At 45.6% G+C, this 25,069-nt stretch overlaps 1 protein-coding gene across 2 annotated transcripts in view; it reads right to left on the reverse strand.

Annotated features, from left to right (window-relative positions):
- The window catches only part of LOC147689145 (uncharacterized), a 201,334-nt gene that overhangs the window by 65,089 nt on the left and 111,176 nt on the right, over nucleotides 1–25,069 (reverse strand). For both annotated transcript variants that reach the window (XM_086942037.1, XM_086942038.1), the window contains 3 exons: nucleotides 18,730–18,873; nucleotides 9,115–9,243; nucleotides 7,988–8,245 (listed from right to left, as the gene is read on the reverse strand). In XM_086942037.1, the coding sequence (XP_086798163.1) occupies nucleotides 7,988–8,245; nucleotides 9,115–9,243; nucleotides 18,730–18,873 (531 nt within the window). The remainder of the gene's footprint in view (nucleotides 1–7,987; nucleotides 8,246–9,114; nucleotides 9,244–18,729; nucleotides 18,874–25,069) is intronic.

Raw genomic sequence — 25,069 nt, forward strand, 5'->3', positions numbered from 1 at the left:
TGCTTGCAAGGCCCTAGACCGCCGGGGTTATCGACTGGTTGCACATGCGGGTTTCACCTCGGGTTCCCGGGGTGTGGGTATTATGGTAAAGTCTTCCCTTGCTCTTGCTATTGATGATGTTATCCTTGATGGGCGTGGGCGGTATGCTGCTGTTTCGGGGAGGTGGGAGGGTAAACAGGTCGTGTTTGTTGTTGTCTATATCCCCCCGGGACTGCAGGCTACCACTTATGCTGATTTAGGCAGGACTCTTCTTGGGCTGCCAGACGGCTTGTTGGTCTTGGGCGGGGACTTCAATTCTGTCATGTCCGGCGACTGCGACCGACTACCCCCTAGAGTATTGCCACAGTCCCAGATGTGGCTCAGTGAAATGGCGGACACCTTTGGCTTAGTAGATGTCTGGCGCTCACTACATCCCGCGCTCCAACAATACACTTTTCACTCTGGCGCGCACGGCAGCCTCTCCCGTATTGATTACTTTCTTATGTTAGCCTCCACTTTGTCCACTGTTCGGGAGATTCGACATCTCCCCCGGGGTATCTCGGACCACTCCCCCCTGCTGATCACGATTTCTGTGGGTGTTTTGCATGGTAACAGAGTTCCCCCGCTCCCTCCCTGGCATCTTAAAAACCCCCGGCTCCGTTCAGACCTGATTAAGGCAATAGATTACTATTTTTCTGAGAATCTGGGCTCTGTCACTTCCCCCACTGTTCTCTGGGAGGCCTTCAAGACGGTTATTCGGGGTTCCGCCCTGTCACTCATTGCCACTGAGCGTAGGGTCAAGAGGGAGGCTGTTGTGGCTCTTGAAACTGAAATCACTGCGCTTGAAAGTGAGTTGGGTGGGAATGACACGCCTGCACTGTTGCATGAATTGGAATTGAAACAAGCAGATTATAAGGCCTGTGTCACGGATGCTGCTAAATTGATGCGGTCAAATCAACTTGGTCGACTGTATGATGTGGGTGACAAGGCTAGCAAGCTTCTTGCGTGGCTGGACAAGACTGAGCGTGCGAGTCGTGTTGTTCCCTCCATTGTTCGTGATTCTGGTGTGACTGTCTCGGATCCGGGTGAGGTTGTTGAGTGCTTTGTTGACCACTTTCGTATGGTTTATACGCCTGTTAGTGATCGAGATGAGGCCGACTCCAGGTTCCTCCTGCGTGACATTGCTCTGCCTACTGTGTCTGAGGCGGACTGCCTCGCTCTGGAAGCCCCCTTTACTGTCGACGAGATTGCCCTCGCAATCCGTTCCCTTCGCTCGGGTAAGGCAATGGGCCCTAACGGACTCCCCATTGAACTCTACAAACTTTGTCCCGACAAGATGGCCGCCCACCTGCGTCACATGTTTCTCGAGGCGGTTGAGGCTGGATGCCTCCCCCTTGAGCAGCGCCTTGCTACCATAGTGGTCATTTATAAGGAGGGCAAACCTCGTGACCGTTGTGCCTCGTACCGCCCCATCTCCCTCCTTAATGCGGAACCCAAAATCCTTGCTAAGGTGCTGGCCAATCGGATGCTTGCGGTCATTTGTGATTTGATCCATCCGGATCAATCCGGTTTCATCCCTCACAGGAACACTGCTCTTAATTTGCGTAGGCTCCACAGTGTCCTCGCGAGAGCTTCTATTCTCGCCGAGCCAGCAGTGATCGCCTCCCTTGACGCCACGATGGCATTTGACACCATTGAATGGCCCTACCTATGGGCAGCCCTCGCCAAATTTGGCTTTGGCCCCAACTTCATCGCATGGGTCAAGCTTCTTTATGAACAGCCGCTAGCTCAGGTTGCTGTGAATGGGAGGTGCTCAGACCCCTTTCCTTTGGGCCGCGGCACGCGACAAGGATGTCCCCTTTCTCCGCTTTTGTTCGCTTTGGCACTCGAACCTCTTGCCGCGTGGCTCCGGTGGGAACCCTCGATCAAAGGGATCCGATGGTCCCCTGACCTCGAGGATCGTGTCTCCTTGTATGCGGATGACATCCTCCTTTATCTTACTTCCCCTCAGAAGTCACTCAATGTCCTCTTCGACGTCCTCACGTCCTTCGGTAAGAACTCGGGACTGGTCATTAACTGGACCAAGTCCTGTGTCTACGCCATAGCTGGTACTCTACCGCCTCTCCCCCGTAGGTTTCCCATTCTGGTAGCGACTGACGGTTTTAAGTATCTGGGGGTCCATGTATCCATGATCTCCTCGGTCCGCTATGAGCGGAACTTGTATGCTCCGCTCCGCAGACTGAAGCAGGATGTTCGGCGATGGCGCGATCTGCCCTTATCTCCATTGGGCCGGGCGGCGCTCTTTAAGATGATGTCGCTTCCCCGCTTCCTCTATGCCCTGCAAAATTTCTTTGACCCCGTTCCTGCCCGCTATTTCCATGAAGTCGAGAGTTTACAGCGGCAACTTATCTGGGATGGCCGTGCCCGCATTGCCTTATCTAAGCTCACGCTCTCCTGGTACGACGGAGGTATTGCGCTGCCGGATATTAGACGGTACTACTGGGCCTCACACCTGAGCGCCATCAACCATGCGACATATTCTCCGGAGCCAGCCCCTGCCTTTGCTTTAGATAAACTGTTGTTGCCCGGCGGCAACTTTAATAGGGCGCTATACTCTAAGGCACCCTTTCGACTCCTTACGGGCCCCACGAAATGTGCAGTGCGGGCATGGCGAGATGCTACGGTGGCCACGGGCTGGGGTGGTAGACTGACACGTATGACGCCACTGTATGACTCGGAGCGACTGGGCAACCTGTGGAAGACGAAAGGGTTTGAGAAATGGGACATGATCGGGATTAGTACTGTGGGAGACCTTTGGACACGTGGCGCGGTTAAGTCCTTTGAATCACTAAAGCTGGAATACCGGCTCGATGATAGGGAGCACTTCCGGTATATGCAGGTGAGACATGCCTTGTCTTCGGTCTTCCCCTCCGGTACGGACGTTCCGCAGTCCTCCCCTCTGGAGGATCGAGTTCTAGATGGCCATGTCCCAGACAGTACCATCTCCTTAATTTATAAGAAGCTCATTCATAACAGAGCTGACCAGCTCGAGAAGCTCCGGGCTGCCTGGACGGCTGACGGACTTGAATTGGACGACGAGGACTGGCAGTCCGCTGTGTCCTCCCCTAAGGAGGTGGCTATTCCGGCACGACTTCGCTTTGTTCAATTGAAAATCCTTCATCGCGTGTATCTTACTGGAACGCGTCTGGTGCGAATGGGTCTGGTTGCTGACGGACGCTGTAAGCGTGGGTGTGGGATGGATGGTACTTTTCTTCATGTTTTGTGGGAATGTCCAGTGATTGTAGCGTATTGGTCGAGGGTGCATGATGTTATGAGTCGTGTCACGGGGGTCCCATTGCTTCCTGAGGCGCGTCGTTGTCTGTTGAATGTGTGGGAACCGACTGACTGCACTGCTGCCCAGACACTTTGGGTCACCCTAGGCAATATGATTGCGAAGAGGGATATCGCACAGCTCTGGGGCTCCCCGAGATCGCCAGTGCTCAGTGCCTGGAAAGAGAACATGGACTGGTCCATGTTTCGAGAGAAGACGGTATATGAAGCCCGGGGGCGCCCAGGGAAGTGGTCCAGAGTTTGGGCTCCCTGGAATACTTACCGTGGAGACATCTGTTCTCCTCCACTTGACTACGAAGTCCCTCTCCCCTCCTCTCCGTGATTTACGTTCCTCTCCTCTACTTACCACATGCTTTGCTCTCTTATGCGCGCCACCCCCCCCTCACCCTCGTTTTTTCTCCTACATCCATTCCCCCCCTCCCACCTCCAGCAACCCTTGCCACTATGATACCATGTGTTTGTTTGTTTGTGTTTATTTCGACAAAAACATAAAATTAAACCTTTCTTATCCTATTTGTATGGTATTACGCTCTTGCCGATAATGTTGATGTGAAAGATTGCTTCAGCAACGTACTGCCTCGTATTGCACTTTTTGCTCAGCCAGTTTTTGTCATAGCGGCCGGCCCTGCGGGGTTGTAGGCAGACGCTGTGTATTGTGCATTTGTTAATAAAGGTTTTAAAAAAAAAAAAAAAAAAAAAAAATGGAAATCGGGACCACTGTATGGCGGCAGCTGGGCTAAGTGCGGTGAGTTTCTTGTCTCTGGCAGCAGTGTTCTTGCAATTTGCTACGATGGTTTCTCAGAGTTTCTCTTGTCTGTGGCAGCTACTTGCTTGGTGACTTGCATCTCATTGTGGAATTAGCTGACAGGTTTCTTCTGTCTTAAATTGATTACCGCATTACCTTGGACGCAGCTTTCTTTTCCCTCTAGTATCTGGGCAAATCCTCGGCTGTCTTTCGTGGATGGCAGATACTTAAGTTACAGTGTAGAGCAGTTTCTCATTGATTTTTATTTCGTTTTTTCATGAGGAACTTTTGAGGCTGATATGATTTGATCTTTTTGATCTTCTGGATTAAGTTTCCTTAAATTGAGGTTGGCTTCTCGTAATTGTTCTTAGTTTGGTAATCTTTTGTTATATATATATATTTTTTTACTTGTGGCTAATTTCTTCTAGCTTACTTGCGTTTCAAAGATATATAGTTGCTTTTCTTCTTGTTTCTGGCCGCAGTGAGGTGGGGTCTTGGTGCAAGGTGTTGCTTGGGGCTGTGCTGTTCTTCTTGGTCTTCTTCACTGGTCTGGTCAGCTTAATTGTCGCCAAATTGTTGTAGATAGTTTGTAGATGGATCACAGGATACTTCTAGATAAGTTACAGCTTAGGTTTATTAAGACACAGCAGAGCAGTATACCTCGCCAGCTGACCAGACCATCAACAGTCAAGTGTGGAACCTTCAAGTACAAAGTAGAATGCACATAGGTATACTGAAAGCCTTAAGAGGTGTGAACATAGAGAAAGGTCTAATGACCAAAGGTGGCCATGTTGCGAGGGGAATACGTTTACTACACAGTCATACCATTCCAGCAATCTAATCTACCCTCTAGGACCCAATCCAGGTAGTTGGCCAAAGCAGAAAAATGTACAATGTAGAAAATTATGTTGGCACTGCATGAACATTTAGGACACTGGATAAGCCTCTTCATGGCTGCAGGTTTACAATTTTATTCACAAAGCTCAGTAGTTCGCTCGAGCAGTGATTTGTTTTAAAGTTTGTCGTCCTTGTGTACATCTCCCCTCTAAATACCCACACCACCCCGTAATCCGTGTTCCTGTCTCCCTCCTATTGCACGCACTCTCCTGTGTATTTATCCCACTGCCAAACTTGCCCCCTCTCTAGCACTTTGCGTTGCTCTCTTGCTAGTTTGCTTCTTTCCCATACTGCTTTCCCTCTTTTGTTGCTTTTCCCTCCCCACACCCACTGCCTATTGCTTTTGCCCCACCGACTCCTCCATTTCACCTAACCCCTGCCTGATGTTGTTTATTTTTTTTTTTGAGTGGAGGGGTCAATGCAGAAAATTGCTGATGGCCCATCTACCTTAAAAAAAAGCTCTTGTGCGCTACTTCTTTTGAGATTTGAGAAATAAAATAAAGGCGCCCACATCATTTTATATTAATGCACATGCTTGTTCCTACAGTGTGATGCTGCATAGCGTCCTGCCGATGCTGTACAGCATCCCCTAAAAGCATTGGCAAAGCCAATAAATAGGTCTCAAAGACAGGACCTACAGACATTACCAATGCTTGTTTCCTTTATCCTCCACTTAGAAAACGTTTTCCCCACTGGAAAGTCAGCTACTCTACACTTTCCCACAGTAGTAAACCCTTTAGCGCCTGGCATGCATGTGGGGAAATCTGTCGGCATAAAACACTTTGGGCCGTATGTAGGTAATCTCTATTTACCTATTCTGAAATACTGAATTTTACCGATTCGATACTTCTGAATCGGTAAATAGTATGTAGCTAAAAATTTGGTAAATTTTACCAATTCGGTAATATTCGGTATTACCGAATCAGTATTTACCGATTTGGTAATTCCCATTCATTCCTATGGGCCTCCAGGCCCATAGGAATGAATGGGAAGCCATTCACTATTACTGATTCAGTAAATACCGAATCGGTAATAGGGGGAACATATTCAAGGGTGGCAGGGTGTCACTTTGACACCCTGTTGCAACCCTGAATTGTGCTTGTGTGCACATGTGGCGCACATACATGCCCTAAGGGCATGTATGTCTGCCACATGAAAATGAGAAAAAAGCACAAAATTGCTTTTTCAAAGGTATTCGGTATTTACCACCAACTTATAGTTGGTGGTAAATGACGAATCCTTAAGGCTAAATGCACTCACTTGAGTGCTACCTACATAGGCTTTAAGGAATCGGTAATCTACCGATTCCTTAAAATAAGGAATTGGTATTTTACGGATTCCTTAAAATAACGAATCGGTAAATTACTGATTCCTTATTTGCAGCCTCCTACATCTCAAATCCCTAAATACCGGTCGGTAACGGTGAAATTTACAGAATTTCACCGTTACCAACCGGTATTACCCCACCTACATATGGCCCCTACTGAATTAGGCTCAAAGGGGCAGATTCATGACGACTGGCGCATCCCCGCAAATCAGCAGGGATGCACCAGGTAAGATGCATCACTCAAGTTTACCCTTGTGCCAACACTGATGCGCCGCATTTACTATGCGGCACATCGTGGCGCAAGGATAAACAGATGCGTGACGCATGTCCCGTCGGAAGGGTGGCGCATTGCTGGAATCGTCTAGCAGGCGCGACGTTTCCAGCAATGCTCGTGGCCTGCCCATACATAACGTGCGTCACGCCTTACGGCTGCCTCAAGCAGGCGCAAGGTTTTGATGCAGGGGCGTCAGAAAAGTGACAGAGTGGAATCTTGTAGATTTCACTCAGGCACGTTACCGAGGCTTTACTGTGCCAGAACGCCCACATAAAACCTGACGCAGGTGACATGTGGAGCTGGGCTTTACAACGTGACGCATCTCCTTAGATCCGTCACTTTGTAAATAGGGTGCAACGTGGAGCATGGTTTACGCCGCCGCTGCGTCACAGAAGTGATGCAACGGCAGCGCAAAAGTGGCGCAAGGGGCTCATGTCTGCCCCAAAGTGTTTACAAAGCACTAGTTCTTTAAAATATTTTAATAAGATGTCCAGAAGAGAGGCTAGTCATAAAAGTCTTCAATCTAATTGGGTTTCTAGATACCTGAACAAAATATTGTGTGGTTCTGGTCAAAACCACCATTTCTCCCTGTGCCTCATATGGTAAAAAAGTGCAATGTGTAATTGTGTAATGTATAACAATGTGGATTGAAACACTGGAAAATTGCGGGCTCTATTGAGGAAAATCAAGTGGCTCATGGACAATAATTGTTAGAATTCACCTTCTGCTCCAACATTCCAATGTTTTAGGGCATTCTACCCCAAGTGTGTGTGGAAGGCTCTATTAGTATTAAAACCTGTCAATCTGTGGTTCAAGACTATATCTCGGGCCAGAGCTGGGGTGGGCCTCTAAAGCAGGCTATGATGCTGTAATATAGCAAGTTCACATTTGCAAGTGTCCAGCTTTGTTCCAGTCAAGCCTGGGTTCTTTACCATAGTACCAATTGGACCCCAAATATAAAACAGTTCTTCATAGAGCAAAACATGTTTAAGATGCTCCTTCTACAGTAACAAGTTAATTGGTAGTCACTCAACTGCTCCTTCAATCTAGGTAGGCACTCGTTCAAATACTTTATGTAAAGTAAGTTGTCTGCTTGGTACATGGCAAAAACAGGAAGATGGAGAATGGCCCGGTAACTCCAAAATCACAGTAGGACCTGAAAGGTATGAAAGGGTAATCTAATTGTGTGAGTTGGACTATTTGCTTGTGGGAAACCTCACAGTCAACAAATAAGAGGTCACTTGCTCCTTGCATTCTGAAAAACGAAGGTAAAAGTGTGGATTGAGCACTACAGTCTTAGGAAAAATCGATGCCAGAATCTGCCGGGGAAAAAATTGCCGCATAGGGAACAGAAGCCAACATTTCTGAGAACACCATACAGGTGGAAAGCTACACAAAGCACAGCAACAGTTACCTGGCACTTCATGGCTTGAAGCTGTTCCTTGAGTTCCGTCACTTCTTTCCCTTTGCCTTTGCTCTCCGTGGAACGAGATTTGCTGTGTTGAGTAGTAACTTTGGATATTTTGTGCTTGGAGTTCTCACTGCCTCTAGCTGTCTGGTCCGATGGGTCCCAGAGGGGCACTGGACTCTCGGTGTGAGTGATTCTTTGAGGAACCAGCTGGTTGGGTGTAACCTCCTCCGAATCGTTTGGTCTTCTAAGTAGTTCAGTGGTCTGAGGAAGCAGAAAAAAGTACCCAACAGTGAGTGCCAGGCACTGAGTGCAGTTTATGCATTGTTCAGAATTCTTACAGAAATAGTCTCAGTGAAAAGCTAATTTATAGGAAGGCAGTTTTTTTCAAGTATCAGAGGTTACTAGTCGATAATCCACTCCCAAACTCTTCAATAAGTCTTGGAAGAAACTTCATGGATCACCATATAACACTATGGGATTATGATTCAAATCTTATTTTGTTACATTGAATGTTAAAGGTCATACATAGCCCATGTCAGCTATCCCACTGAAACCAATGGATTTGACACTGAGGGGGAAATTCACAAGGAAGTGGTGGAGAGAGGCGTTAGCCTTCTTGGCTTAACGCCTCTCTCCACCACTTCGAAAAAGCAGGTCTGCATCATATGCACAAGGACATGGTGTAGCCTTGCTTTTCCCCCTGCGATGGCACTAAGTTTAAGAACATAGTACCAACACAGGCCCCCTTGCACCAAAGTGCAAGGGTGTCTGCAAGTAGGGAGGTTTGTTTATGTACAGGAAGTTGGGGTGCCTTGGGCTGCAATAGCTTTGGTTCCACAGTCTGGAATAATGTTGCAACTAGATAAAACTGAAAGAAAGAAGTGGGCTGTTCATAAATGCGTGATTTGGGAGGAATGTAGGAATCCCAAAATGTAGATGATGAGAAACACTGATGCTCAGGATTAGGGTGCTTTGGCATATGTGAATGAGAACAAAACAATTGGTTAAATAGGCTTTTCAAGTTTGGCATGGGCTACATTGCCTCAATGATGGAAACTTAAATTTGTTTTAACAATAATATTGCTTTTACAAGCAATATTGTGTAGTCAAAACATTCTAAGATGGCTTACGGCTGGATTTCTCCTTTCGCTGTTGTTAGTCTGGTGCAGTTTCCCCTCCACATGCCGGATGTATTCTTGCAAGTGCTGATTTTTCTTCAGCTCCTGAAGAAGGGTTTGTTCATAGTACTCTCTCTTGTTCTATTGAAGAAGAGATTCCAGGTTAACAAATCATTATTCAGAACACAATATGCGTTAGTCATTCTAAATTGATGTGTATATCTCATATACTGCAGTCTAATATGGCTATAATATTGGTCCTTCAAAGGTACTGGATGGTGGGACTCGGACAAAGACAATGACTGCCCGTTTTATGCCATCGGGTACATTCTTCCTTAAGTAGCTCCAGTACATTCTCTGTAAGTAGTCAGCCTTGGTAAAAGAGACAGTACTAAGTTATGGTTGAAATTTTAATTAGCCTAACAATCTTAATGGGTCAGTATCCCAAATTATTATTTTTCAGAATAATCTCCTTTACCATATAAATAATGACACAGAGTGCATTTAAGAATTGTACTGAACCATGTACAAATGAGTTTTCTCAAGCCTAGAGCATACACTAATGGAGATGGGCTTACTGATCTGAAAAATAATGCCATATCAAGCTACAACAAAGATTAGTAAATACCTGACCGATACACCTTGAATCTCCACACATTGGAAATACTCTAGGGCAGATTTACAAGCTCCTTGCAACACTTTTGCGCCGCCGTTGCGTCACTTTTTGTGATGCAGAGTAAACATGCATCACATTGCGGCCTATTTACAACGTGGACATCTAGGGAGATGCATCACCTTGTAAAGTCCTGCGCCACATTATACCTGCGTCATGTATAATGTATGCAGGGTGGGCGTTCCCACATGGAAAGCCTGGTAGAAGGGACGCAGTGAAATATACAAGTTTTCACTGCGCCACTTTCAGGATGCCACTGCGTCAAAACCCTATGCCTGCACTGAGCAGGCGTAAGGAGTGACGCACTGTATTAAGAATAGGCCTCACAGGCACTGCTGGAGTTACATCGTGCTTGCGACACGACTCCAGCAATGCGTGACTATTGCACCGACAGATGCGTCAGAATTCGACATATCTGTCAATCCTTGTGCAATGGTGCACCATATTGTAAATATGGAACATCAATAGTGGCGCAAGGGTGTCGCACGTAGGCACAGGGAAACTGACGCATCTATGCCAATGCGACAGTTTCTTATAAATAAGCCCCTATGCACTTTGTATAATGCCTTCATGCCCATCATGGCTAGTTCCATGCTACAAAACATCCCACACTTAAACTAAAAAAAGACTTGCAATTGTGGCAGATTCATTATTTGATAGGGCTGCATTCCTTGAAACAGATTTAGCTTCAATGCAGGACAGAATTGTCAATATTATCATATGTACAATACAACAACACACCAGCACAAATGAGTTTCAGGATCGGATGGAAAATCTGGAAAATAGGGCATCTAGGAATAATCTGCACATTCTAAGTATTCCAGAGATATCAGAGATGGGGCAAGATTTAAAGATGTATATATTTAAATATAATCAAGATGTACATTTTAAAGAATGATGATGAGATTGATCTGGGAGCTGAAATTCCACGAGTGCCTACAGACCCTTACAGGCTCATTCCAAAACAAGACAAACCTAGAAACATCTTTGTTAATTTCTACATGTTTGGTGAAAGAAAATATTTTATCTGAAATACTTAAACTACAGAACAGAGCCTGTGAATGCTGAGGCAAATGATGGCTGAATTTAGGCAACTGGGAGCAAATGTACAAAGGAACTGTCCTGCTTTTTCGAAAATCATGTACAAAACAGTGCATTTTATTTGAACAATAGAGGCGGATGATGCTGTTGGTAACTCCATTAAACCGGCATAATAGTCACAGCCCCTAAAGCATACAATAATTACAGAGGTCAGTAATAGTTTTAGAAATATAAAGTTTGGGAAAAGAGAGAGTACTCACTGAATGTATGGAGGTTGGAGGCTTACCCACAGAAGGGCTCGGAGACGGTTACTTTTTGGGGGTGAAGAAGTGCAAACTAAAAATATAAACATTTGTCTATTGTCACCAATAATTATTACAGTTTTTATAAATATTCAGGGCCAGATTCATTAAGAGCATGCGTTGCACGCAAGGTGACGCAAGTGCAGCGCAAGTCTTAAGTTAGATTTACTATAGCACGCAGATTCACCCTGCATGGCTCTCTGTGGCATAGTAATTCTGAGAGTAACGCATAGCAGCACAAGTCACTGCCTTGTGTTACTCTTCGACAGGAATTGCAAAAAGACCAGGTGATGGATGGAATGCTGAACAATCAAACATTCACCTCCTGTCTCAGATCTGGTTAAATCCATTGGTTTTTTTTTCTCGCCATGCGATTCCAGTTTGGACCCAGCCATATGCATATGAGTCTTGACCCTGCTCCCCATGGGAACAGTCCAGCTTGAACTGCCAAGCCAGGTCCTCCCTTAAGCAGACACAAGCATTCTGGAACTGGTTTCAAGGTATCACCCTCTCATCAGCCAAGCTAGGTTGAATCCGGTGGCATATTGAGCACGGGACCCATGTCTGGGCATACCAGTCGCTGCCTTGTGTTATTCTATGCCGGTAGGCATTATGTGGGTTGGGAATCAGTGTTCCCACGCACCCACCCATGTATTTTGGTGCATTCCCAGATATACTAACACTTGTAAACCTGGGAATGTGACAAAATGCTACGCCTCACCAGGTCTGGCGAAACAAGGCGAAATATCTTTATTTCTCCTAATTTCTTTCTCTTTCTAAGTGTGCTGCATTACGCAGCATAATTAGAAAGAGGAAAAGGCATCTAAGGATTGTTTTTGTGCAGGAAGCTGTCAGTTTGGAGAAGGTAAACAAGAGCCCTAGTGCAGAGAAAGAGCAGGAATGCGCCATATGTTAGCACATATGGAGCATTCTTACCCTCTCCGTTTGACGCAGCGCAGCAAGTTGTCTTGATGCGTTGCGTCAAATCTTGATCAATCCAGCCCTCAGTCTCTAAACTATTCAAGATACATATAAAACGCAGACCAAAATAGCATTTCTGTCTGGGACGTTAATAGTCTATATAATACTTAAATAGCCAGAACGAAAATGGAAGTTATCAGAAAATAAGAGGAGAGGCCAATGTGACACTGTTATAAGGGACACTTTATTTGCATAACCCTAGGTGCAGATATATTGTTCATATGTTCTGCTGGGGCAAAATTGACATTATTTGTGGCCGATACCCAGGGTATGTGTCATTAACTGGTGAAAGTAGATTTTCATTAACTTTATCAGAATAGTAACTTTAGAATAATACAGTTGTACGTCCTGAGAGTAAGCTTGTGCTTTGCTGCTCTGCTCCCAAAATGTTATTCACATTCCTGTCTGAGAAGGTCAGACAAGTCTATTTTAAGGCCCTTTGTAGAGTCATTTGTGCTGGAGAGGAGTGGGAACTGTTAAACCTACTTATTACACCTCTCCTTTGTCAATAAAGCACATATTGTCTGTGTTCCCGAAGGCAACGTCGAGGGACCACTTAGTTCCTCAAATGGTTTACCCAACTTTTTTTCCCAATCCAGAAATATTGGCACTGGGGTGGGTCTTTATAAAGGCACAAAAGGTACCTTTCTGTTTTTAGGTCTCAGCTAGACCGTTCATGCGTTGTCTCGAAGAGACATGTTGTGTATACTTTGTGGGCTTCAGCCCACTCATAGGCTTCCCATTTGCTGTATCCATCATCGCTCTCATAAACTTTATACCCATTTGTCCATGGCTTGCATTTGTCATGCCTCTTCCAGTGTTTAGCCCTCCACGAGAGCATGGACCAATTACACTATCCGTCCACAGCTTCCAATTTAGGATTTGTTTCAGAAACTGAGGGGCATATTACCAACAACTAGCGATCATTTTTGTCTCTAACTTGTTTAGAGACAAAAATTATCGCCGCACATCGGCGATTTTTATCGCAGATAAACCTTGCTATTAGCAAGGTTTATCGCAAATGCGATAAAAAACGGCCGCAATGCATGAATATCGCTGAAAAGTCAGCGATATTCATGCATTATCGAGCAAATGCTCTTAGCCATGTTATCCACCTCCCATTGGATAACATGGTGAAGAACTGCTCAGGGCAGGTGTTAGCTTTTGGAGATATTCGCGCTTAGCGCGAATATCTCCAAAAGTTGGTAATAGGAGATAGCGATGTTAGCGACTGTTTCCAGTCGCTAACATCTTGGCACGCCCACTTTGCATATCATTAGTGATAAATATCACTGACATGCAAAGCGGGGCCCAAGATGGTCGCTATCTCCTATTAGCTGTCACTAACTGGTGTTAGCGACAGCTTGGTAATAGGGAGATAATTTTATCTCCGCTTTCTTGGCTTTTAAAGCCAAAAAAGCGGAGATAAACCCCCTTGATAATATGCCCCTAAATTTTTCTGAACACTTGTATTTTCACTCGCTGCTCCAAGCTCATCTGTGAACAGGTGTTTTTTTAGGAACGGAGAGCTTAAGTGATTTGCCCAGAATCACAGGATGTGGAGCCTCTCGCCGAGACTCTAAGCTGATTCCCAAGCTTCAAAGTCAGCCGCTCTAGCTGTTATGCCATATGACTCAGAATGCAAAAGAAAACCTGGACTGGACTAGACTGGCTACTTGCACATGGACTGGGGAAACTTAAAAGCCCTGCCCTGAATGGTATTGTAGTCGAATCAGTGTGTTGCTACCTCTCACTGCGCCCCTCAAACTAGGAGAACACTAATAGCACTCTATTGTTTTACATTACCAGCCCCATTCACGTTTGAGGTTGGTGGCTGCTACACAGAGGTTATACGCAGAGGGGCGACACAGTACTTCCCTTGTGTGCGGCTGCCATGAGGAAGACAGTCTTTGCCCAGGAGGCCAGCCTGACCCCTCTCTTCTTGCTGCTGAAGCTGGCAGTAAGAGGCGATGTGGAGCGGAGAGACTGGAGGCAGCTAAGGATAAACTTTGGGATCATATCTGGTAGGCCACCGGCGCGGTATACACCAGCAGCACACCCACAACAGTAGCAGCGACCGCTGCCTCTATGCAGACACTCCATCCAAAGGTATACCCAAGCTCCGTCCACGTCCTTGACTGCCGCACATAAAGAATCTAGGGGCAGATTTATGAAGCCCTTGCGCCGCAATTGCGTCACTTTATTTGACGCAACGGCGGCGCAAGCAATGCGCCCTATTTACAACGTGACGCACATAGGAGATGCGTCACGTTGTAAAGCCCTGCGCCATAAGGAGGCGTTCCTGCACAGGGGGGGTGGGGGGGGGGGGGTGTTCCTGCGCAGGAACGCCTCCTGAAAGTGGCTGAGTGAAATCCATGAGATTTCACTCAGCCACTTGACGCAGCATTGTGAAGATGGGGCACCCCCGAGCCTTGCTGGAGCTGTGTCGCGCTTGCGATGCAACTCCAGCAATGCGCCACATTTCCAGCACAGATGCGTCACGCATCTGTGCCGTTTTTGAACCATGATGCGCCACATTATAAATGCGGCGCACCATAGGTGGCGTAGCTGTGGAGCACTGTGGCGCACATTAACTGGCGCATCCCTGGGGATGCGCCAGTTAACATAAATCTGCCCCCTAGGATTTAAGTGTGCTAAAAAGTAGTGTGCTAAAAAGTATTATATAGTAAAACGGAACGCTGTCCTGAAAACAAAAACATTGTATGCACGGCTTCTGGATTACGTTCTTTTTTTGGGGTCAAGCCTGTGAGTGCATGTGCGAGCACATGCGTCTCGCTTGCGAGACACTGTTGTATACAATCGATTTTGACACTTAACTGAAGTGTTGCTTGTTGCATCATAATGTCCCTATCAGTCACATGTATATATTGTTATTATGTATAGCACTCGTGTACCATTTAGGGATTTCATCACTTTCACTGAGCCACCACTAAATAGGAGCACATTGTCCTAATATCGATACTGTGAATTGTAAATCCTAATCCCGGCTTTAGAACAGGATTATGTGTTCAAATTAAAATAAATACACAAATCGCATATAAACCTTACTTGTAGAAAAAGGTTTTTTGTAAATATTGTGGTGGAAGTCAAGGGCCACACTTCCCCCGCAGGGACCATTTGCGTTGATACCAGTTAGAGCAGAGGTGAGAGATGGGCGGGGCCTTGAAACAGTGCTTGTGCTCAGAGCCCCGCCCACCCCAAATGCACTGAAGTTATCACCCTCGCCAATGGTATTGATTTACCCAGGAGTAGTGGAAGTGTCAGCACTCACATTTCGGCCTCGATAGCCAAACAGCATTCACTTCCTGTTCCTGCTACTGTCATGCTTCCTGCAGCTGGAGTAACAAGCATTTACAATGCAATGGTCTCGGCATTGTTAAAGTTAGAGCTATTGGCATTGCTCATGACATTATTTTTATTTATGTTTTTGTTTTTAAAACATATAAATAAATGGCATTGTCATTTACAATGCCAATAGCTTAATCTCTCAAAATTGCGAGACCTATTGGATTTGCACTCACACACAGAGCCCCACACACACGGAGAGCCCCACACACAGAGAGAGCCACACACACACACACACAGAGCCACGCACACACACACAGAGCCACACACACACACACAGCCACACACACACACACAGAGCCACACACACACAGAGCCACACACACAGAGAGCCCCCCACACACACAGAGAGCCCCACACACACACACAGAGCCCCCCACACACACACACACAAAGCCCCCCGCACACACACGCAAGCCCCCCGCCACACACACACACACACACACAGAGAGCCCACACACACACAGACACAGAGAGCCCCACACACACACAGACACAGAGAGCCCCACAGACACAGGGAGCCCCCCCCCACACACACACACAGAGAGCCCCCCACACACATACAGAGCCCCACACACACACAGAGAGCCCCACACATACAGCCCCACACACACACACAGAGCCCTCCACACACACAGAGCCCCCCCCCACACACACACAGAGCCACACACACATACGCACACACACAGACACACACACACACAGAGCCACACACAGGGAACAGAAGCCAGAAAAAACGATCACAACGAGGGAACAGAGGCCAGAAAAAACTATCACAACGAGGAAACAGGGGGCAGAAAAGCAGGCACAACGAGGGAACAGCGGGCAGGAAAGCAAACACAACGAGGGAACAGGGGGCAGGAAAGCAAGCACAACGAGGGAACAGGGGGCAGGAAAGCAAGCACAACTAGGGAACAGAGGCACTAAAAACGATCACAACCACACACACACACACACACAGTGCCACAGACACACACACACACAGTGCCAGAGGTCGTTTTACAGGGATATTTTTTGACTGAGGGTGGAAATTCAGATTCAACGTAACTAACGGGGATTTTACTAGCGAACAGGGTAAATTCATCGTTACTTCAGAAAATTAATTATATTTACATGAATGAATGATATTTACATGATATACTGTGGGCCGATTTCCAGGCTGCGATTCCTGTGTACTTCCGGACCGAGTGGAAGATACCCACCAGCACGGGTGCGAGCGAACAGACCAAGAAGCAAACAGACAACACACCCTCACAAAAGAACACCCTCTCACTATTTTGCGCCCCGCGGATCCCCCAGGTAGGTCGCCATAACGGATCTGGTATCTGCCCCTTTTACCAGCCCTTTGCTGTCTAAGACGGCGGCGGCCCCTTGCTGTTATTTTCCCTCGAGGCCCGAGGACAGCTCTCCTCCTCGCCCACGCGGGGGCACGCGCTGTTCTGGTCTCTCCTGACAAAGGTGGGAAGCCGCGCACAAAACTTTGGAACCTCCTATTGTTCTTGGAACAGCCAAGACTTCTGTATACCAATCCCAAAAACACGGGGCTTAAATGGAGACGCCCCTCTCCTCCAATGGCTGGCCTCCGTTTAGGAAGCCAGCCAATGGAAAAGAGGGGCGGGTTCAAGCCCGCCACTGAAAAACATAAGATCTCGCCGGCGAGAATGCGCAAGCGCAGCCTACGCAGGCCGAGACCTAATAAAGCACATGGCAGGGGTAGCAAAGGACAGGCTAAAGGTAGCAGCGGCTACCCCTAATTGACTTCTAAGCTTCTCACAGGTATTACCATAGAGAACAGATGCCTGTGTGAGAGGCGCTATACAGCTCTTCCTCACATCTCTTGAATACAAGGGGGCTTATTTACGAGCCCCTTGCACCACCCGTACGTCACTTTTCCCCTGTTAAAAATGAAGCAAAAGTGTTGCATGGGGTTTGTAAATAAGCCCCGAGATATTTTCAAGAGATGTAAATATTTGTTTTAGTAGACGTAGAATGCAACCATGTGTCTCGCCGACACCGAAACCTGGAATTCCATCAGATAACCAGGGAATTAGCATTGCTCTATCAATTTATGATGGAGAGAATCTGCGGACCGAGCCCTTTGGTGGAAGGGATAATCAGTTTGTGAGTGGACAAGAAAAAGTGCAATTATTGTGAAACTCCTAGTCCTGCCCCAATCTGTAAATAACAAGCATTGGTAAAGCCAATCGGTCTCGCCTATGAGAGCTATTGGCTTTGGCAATGATTGGTACGCATGCTGTACAGCAGTGCAGATGCTTTGCAGTGTGGTCAAAACTAATTTTAAAAAGTGCTATAATGTAGCCAAGGCGAATGTGCTTTCTAAAAAAAAAAAAAGAAAAATGCATTAGCGTTGCATGCCTTATTGGTCTTTTATAAATTCATGTTTTAAGCCACGCTGCATAGCAGCACCTTCAATACAGCAAGACTACAAATTATTGATAAAGTCGGCAATGCCCGTGCTCTACAGCAGAAACTAAAGTCAAGGCACAGCCAATAGTCTCAAAGGCGAGACCTATTGGCTTTGCCAATGCTTCTTGCCATTATGGATAGACACTCAAAAAAAATCACATTTTTTGATGTTTCCATTTTTAAAACAAATGAATGCAGGGAAACAAATTCTTAATCATCTGTATTTATGTGTAAAAATCTGTAAAAACAGAAAGCTGGGCGGCTTCCTCGTCATACTATGGTAATTTGTGTTGTGCTACGGCAGCTTAATGTTGATGACCATGGCCTTGAAAAGAAGTTCTGCTCAAATACAATTCCACTAGATTTACTAGCTTTTTAATAACAAGCATTGGTAAAGCCAATAAGTATAGCTTTAATGTGTCAATGTATGTAAAGAAAGATATCCACAAATGTTTTTTACATGTGTTAATGCAGTAAAGAGTATCTGTGCATTCAACGCCTGCCTTACTGGCTTTGTCAGTGCTGGAATGAAGTTGCAAAAAAACATTGCTGAATGCATACAGAAGACAAACAGTGTGCTTTTTAGATGCAAAATAGTTGCACATACATTGCAATGGAAGCACCTCCTGGAAGGTGAAATGATACATCAAACAGCCAATAGCATGAGGCTGGAGAGTCATTCTCCTCCGGGTTAAGCAAAAAGCCAACGCTATGTTCATTTGAAACAATTGGCAGCAATATGTCTTGGAGACACATGCTTTCAAGAGAGACCTAAACATGGAAACAAAATACTATGGAATGATGTATATGTTTAACTAAGTAGCATCTTGTACGCACCTGTTCATGGTCCAACTTCATAGCAAGTCGCTCAACGTGCTGTTTGAGAGCCACCACTTCCTGCTGGAGACACGCCACCGTCTGCTGCAAACCGGTGGTGGAGCTGCGGTAAATTTGATCCCAGTCCTGGTTTAGCTTCATGAGCTGGTGGAGAACAAGAGTGAGATGGCAGTCACTGATGGAAAGATGTGCCCTTGTTGATAAAGTTTATTATGAGCAATATTCTAAGTACAATTGAAACAATGCAGCAGGTATATCTTGGAAAAGTTGGCACAAACAACATCAAAATGCAGCATAATGATGCAGTGAACTTAAAGTTTACTTGCTGATGGCAATATGTGAAATAAATGGCTCATTACAGAATGTTACTGGACGCACCTCCTTATAACCTACTGCATTCAATAGGTGCTCATTTCATCATCATCGTCATAAATACTTTATTCGGATCTATTTGAGACATAAAAGTGTGCACAAGCTAGTTCATTTACTTCTATTTCCATATAAGTCATAAATAAATCCATCTTATTTCATTAAAAAAAGAAAATGAACATGATACATGTTTATTATTTGCTACGTATCCTAAGTATAGTTAAAACGTTGTTTGAAACGGCATATATAATATGAGTATTATCCAGGGAAAATAAATAAGCCAACACTGTCTTGTGATCCCTAATTTTCTCTGCTAATAGTAATGTTCGAAGGAATTGCCTTCTCTGAGGAGTGTAAAACAAAATAAAGTGCCTGGTGCTTTGATATGTTAGACCATCACAACGACAAAGTGGGAGTGAAGAAAACTACGCACCTTGGATAGGAAAGGCTGCCAAAAAGTGTACTGTTTTGAGGTGTATCTCATTTATAAATGTCACTATTGTTTGTTGGATTCCTATGGCTTTTCCTTTCATGTATGCAGTTTTGGACTGGGTATTCAATCCATGGCTAATACCTTGATGCAATAATAAAGTTACTGTCATAGGGATGGACGGTAATATTAAAAAAATGCATCACCCTTCAGACATTCGAGCTGCAACCAGTGCTTAACTTGAGTTGGTGATTTCTGGTGCTTGGCACCAACAGTTAATTGTCCACCCCGGCCCTTGTGACAGTCTGCCACCAGGGGGCGGTGTCTGGCTAATTTAGAAATGACCACAACAGTTAATTCAATGCATATCAAAATGATTATTACCTGCCCCAAGCCACTCTTATAGCTTTTGGGGCCCAGCATAGTCTGAATTGTCTCACATGAAGGAGTGTGAAGGTTAGTTGTTGGGTTGTTACTATCATTGACAGCGATGGCAGGGGCAATGCATGGTGCAAGCTGCAGTGTCCTCCTGACGAGAATCCTGGCACTTATGTTTTTTTAACAAATTAAACACTGGCCCTGTAACAAGCCAGGTGCAACACCATTGTACACACCTCCGAACCTCAGATTTCACAAATTTTTCACATAGACTACCCCATAAACCCACACGATACCTACTGTGCTCAAGAGACGGAGTTGCCACTTACTTCCGGAGTATCAGGAAATTGCTTTAGGTTGTGGTAGGGTATGAAGCAGCATGCAAATGCTACACTGCATTAAGATGCAACGCAACATAAATACTACTGTAACGCAGGGGCGGCTGGTGACATTTGAAAGTGGTGTGGCGTAAACTAATTTGCATATTGCACCGCAGAGATCGAGCGCAGCGAGCGAGCCCGAACCACCTTGCATCCATCCATACATCATTCATGCATCCACCCATGCATCCACCCACCCACCCTGCATCCATACATCATTCATTCATGAATCCACCCATCCATCCATCATGCATCCACCCATCATGCATGCATCCATACATCATTCATGCATCCACCCATCCATCCATCCACCCACCCATCCTACATCCATACGTCATTCATTCATGCACCCACCCATTCATCCATCCACCCATCCATCCATCATGCATCCATCCATACATCATTCATGCATCCATCCATCCATCCACCCATCCATCCATCATGCATCCACCCATCATGCATGCATCCATGCATCCATGCATCCATCCATACATCATTCATGCATCCACCCATCCTGCATCCATACATCATTCATTCATGCATCCACCCATCCATCCTGCATCCATCATTCATGCATCCATCCACCCATCATGCATGCATCCATCCATGCACCCATCCACCGAACAATCATTAATGCGCCCACCCTGCATCCATCCATCATTCATGTATTTTTATGACCATATAAAAATAAATATGGACTCTAACAAGCCTTTAGGATCGATGTTGAAGGATGTGCCAGTTTACATATTACATCACCCCTACCTTTTTATGCTGGAAACCTTCTACCGCCCATGTATTTGCCATCCTGTAAGCCCTAGGTATGTACTATATAAATTCACATACAAACATACACCAACATGCATGCAATAATAAATGCATATATCATGCTATTCCGCCTCTACATTTTGTTAACATTTTGAAATTTTAAATAAAAAGAGAGATTGAGACGGAAAGAGTGTCAGGAAGAAGCTGAGGCATAGTCAGAGAGAGAGTTGCAAGCAGGTTCAGAGCGGCGTGGAGCAGTAACGGGGCGGGGGGAGACAGGTGGCAGAGGGGAAGAGCGGCACGGAGCTTTAAAAACAGAATAATAAAGACGAGTGAGAAAAAAGCTAAGAAATAAGGGAGATGTGTTGAACTGAGAGGGTAACAAATATGGTACGTGGTAGACGAAGAGACGAGACGACTGGAGTAATGCACCAAAATCACACACTCTTACCTTGCTGCCGGTCCCGGTCTGCGCCACCTCTGGGCTCTGCTCCCCACACGTCACAGGCTCACAGCGCCCCTGGCCAATCCTGGCGCCAGGGGCACAGGTACCTTCTCGCCTGCAGCAGGCCCATTAGGGCTCCTGATGGGCATGCGCAACGCCGCAAAAACACAAGTGCGCATGCGTGGGCACGGGTAAAAATTCACCCTCCGTCCCCACGCATGCGTACTTGTGTTGCCGCCTGTACAATCATGTCAATCAATCAACATGACGCCCGCCCGGCGGTCTGACGTCATGTTGATTCATTGACATGATTGTCATGAGGGAGCTGCGGGCGGCGTCGGGCAGAGGGGGATACGCCCCCACGCCCCAATGGACGAACCGCGCCTGCTGAAACGTGCTTGTAGGCGAGTGAGAAAAAAAAAATCCATATCAAGTTGGGAAAGGGCCAAGAAGAAGGATGTCACCAGGAGCGTATCACAAATAGGGCGCACTTTCCCCGCTTCAGCCACAGCCCAACTTTAAACAGGTGCACTGGGGGCAGACAGGGATGTGCGCCCTATCATGATGAATGCAGTGCCCCCAGGACAGCCACTAACATGCCCTGCCCTGGGTCCAGTGAAATACGAACGGCTGCTTCAAAGCCGCTCCATGTTTCTCTGTGTACACAGCAACCCACTTGCACTTTAACAAGGGGCGAGAGATCCCTTGCAGGAAGGTGCAGTGGATGACTGCACCCACATTCGGAGGATGTCCGGGGGGGTTGGGGGGGGGGTCCATGAAACCCTCTTTCAACCTCCAGAGGACTGCCCTCGGGCGGCACACTGAAAGTATGCCACTTTTTTGTGGTGCACTTAAAATGCACCTTCTAGGGGTCTGTTTGCTTCTGCGTTGTACAGCACGGGCGCAGAGGCAAACTGATTCCCTCATTTGCAAGCGGAACACCCTCCGAAGATAGCACCAGCGCTATCAACGTTTCAGGAGGAGCTGCACAAGCGTCTGAAGCCCCTTCTGTAATACCAAAGTGCCTCTGGGACACACAAAGCGGGTGCACATGCCCATTGTGCCCATAGGGCACTTTCTGTAATACGGCCCCTGGTAATTTTTCAGTCTTTATTCGCAATTGCTGAAATAATTACAGTAAATTTTGCTCTTACCATGCCTGTTTCTCCCCTGAAACTAGGTCCACCCCTTTTTCACACCCTCCCACAGCATTTCCTGTCCCAGAAGTGGTGCTGGGTTGTCGGAAATCCTGTGGCTACCTCTGTCTCATCTTTTTATCAACACTATTACACTATAGAGGTCTGCTGTCCCGCATGGCAAGCAGGGTTTTGCAGTCTAGGGCAGTGGACCTATTAGAATGAAGTGTGTCCTAAGCATATGCTACATTCCTAGTTGTGTGAATTCCCAGCATTTGATGTGACTTGACTCTGGGACAGAAACACTCGATGGTGATTCCTAAGGGGACTTCTAGGAGCTTAGTCACAAATAACCACAGGATGTGAAAGACAGAAAGAGAGGACAGGATCCGACGAAGAAGCGAACGCGAGAATGAATAGATGAGTTTTCACATCCTTTTAAAATGTCAGCTGAGGTTGGCTGGTCCTGGAGCTCTTCCAGCAAATATTCTTTCTCTCAGTGCTTGTACAGTGCATAATCGCACTTAGTTGTGCATGGTTATATTCATTGCATATACTAAATTATGAACTACGTGGAATCGGAATTCAACAAGGATGAAGTATGGCATTTTTTACCATCTAACGCGTAATTGAGGCTTTTAGTTGTAGATGTATTAGCTCTTTTTTACACTACACCAAATAGTAGTGATACCACTAGAAATAATAACAGAATAAGTGGTCATAATAGTTTTTCCAGCATTAGTAATGGTCATGAACTACTACATGAGGTTCTATAGAAGTGGTTATAGTAGTGTTAAGTGATGATTATCCCAGCCTATGATCAATGTGCATAAGAGACACAGAGCACTTGGGATGGCTAAACAGGGTGGAATACTCCTGGGAAATGCCATCAAAGTAATGTCCTATAAAAATATTGTAGTCAAAATTTCACTACCAAACGTTCGTGAGAGTTAGTATATCGGGAGATATGGACTTACAATACTAAGTTCCATATACACATACTTTGAGGATATATAAATCTTCAAGATATGTGGGTTTGGAGTCAAGAATCCAACTCCATTAAACAAAAAAATTGCGGAGTTTTAAAAAGCGTAAACTTGACCCGAAGGTATCAGAGTGCTTTACACAGCACTAGTTGCGTTACATGAGGACACATTCATTTTTTGTTAGGCACGGAGAGATTAAGTGATTTTCCCAGAATCACAGGATGTTCAGCGTCATTGCCGAGACTCAAACCCAGTTCCCCAGATTCCAGGTCGACTGCCCAAGCCGTTAGGCCAACTCCTCTCTCCTAACCATGGCAGCACGTTCGTTCTGAATATTTAGGCCACAATACCTTTGTAGGATATTTCTCTGAGGAATACAAAGCAGTGAAGGAAGGAATGCTTGGATTAATCTCAGCCACTGGTAATTACTCAGGGGCTGCATTCCAGCCTATTGGGTTTTTGCCCACCATGCCAGCTCAAAAGGAACAAACCATATGCAAACAAATCTTGGTCCTGCTTGAATAGGGATTGTCAAGCTCCTACACCTCTGAACCCTAACACAAGCAAGCCCAGACCAGTTTGTGTTGCTTATTTGGGCCTTGTCAATACGGTGCAGAATGATTCCAGTGGCACAGTGAGCACAGGACCAACATCTGGGCTTACCTAGTACTCTGAGAAATACATAATAGTGATGTATGGAATGCTTGAATTAATCTCAGCCACTGTTTACTTACTTGGGCTACATTCCAGTCCATTGTTTTTTGCCCACCATAATAAATAGGTTGTTCCATGTACACTTTATAGATAAGGACTCCTCTCAATCTCTCTTTCCTTCTTTCAATTCAATTCAATTCAATTCAAATAATCTTTATTCGGATAAAAGTATCCATAAAAGCACAATTCATCACCACCAGCAGGGAAAATACAATACAAGTTTAAAAACACATAGATACACATTATGATCCAATACAAATGCAATATTACGACAATACATTTCCACAATGAAATAATAAAATCACATTAAAAAAGTGGCTAGGCGGGCGTACAAAATCTAGCAGCATTAACAACATAGTGCAAATATGAAAATTAGGCCAAAATACAAAATCAGCAGCGTATTACAGATAAGGAGCGATAACATGAGATGAATCTAGCAGCATTTAACAGCAAGGTGCAGATATGAATAATTATATCCCAATTTTTGGTCATGCCAATACTAGCAGCAACATAATCAAGTAAAGTGCTTTGTTTGCGGGTAGTATTAATGACAACAGCGTTGATAAATTAATATATGGAAAGAGAAGAAATAATAAATGCATTTCACTAAGCAGTATTGCGTGCATTTTATCACGTTAAGATTCACTCATGGAGGCACGTGAACGTACCGCAGCTTGTAAAAAACGCGCTTACACAAAAAATCAAATCGTCACTTCCAAGCTGTAAAATTTCAAAAT

Source organism: Lissotriton vulgaris, chromosome 10, assembly GCF_964263255.1.
Source record: "Lissotriton vulgaris chromosome 10, aLisVul1.2, whole genome shotgun sequence".
Lineage (NCBI taxonomy): Eukaryota > Metazoa > Chordata > Amphibia > Caudata > Salamandridae > Lissotriton > Lissotriton vulgaris.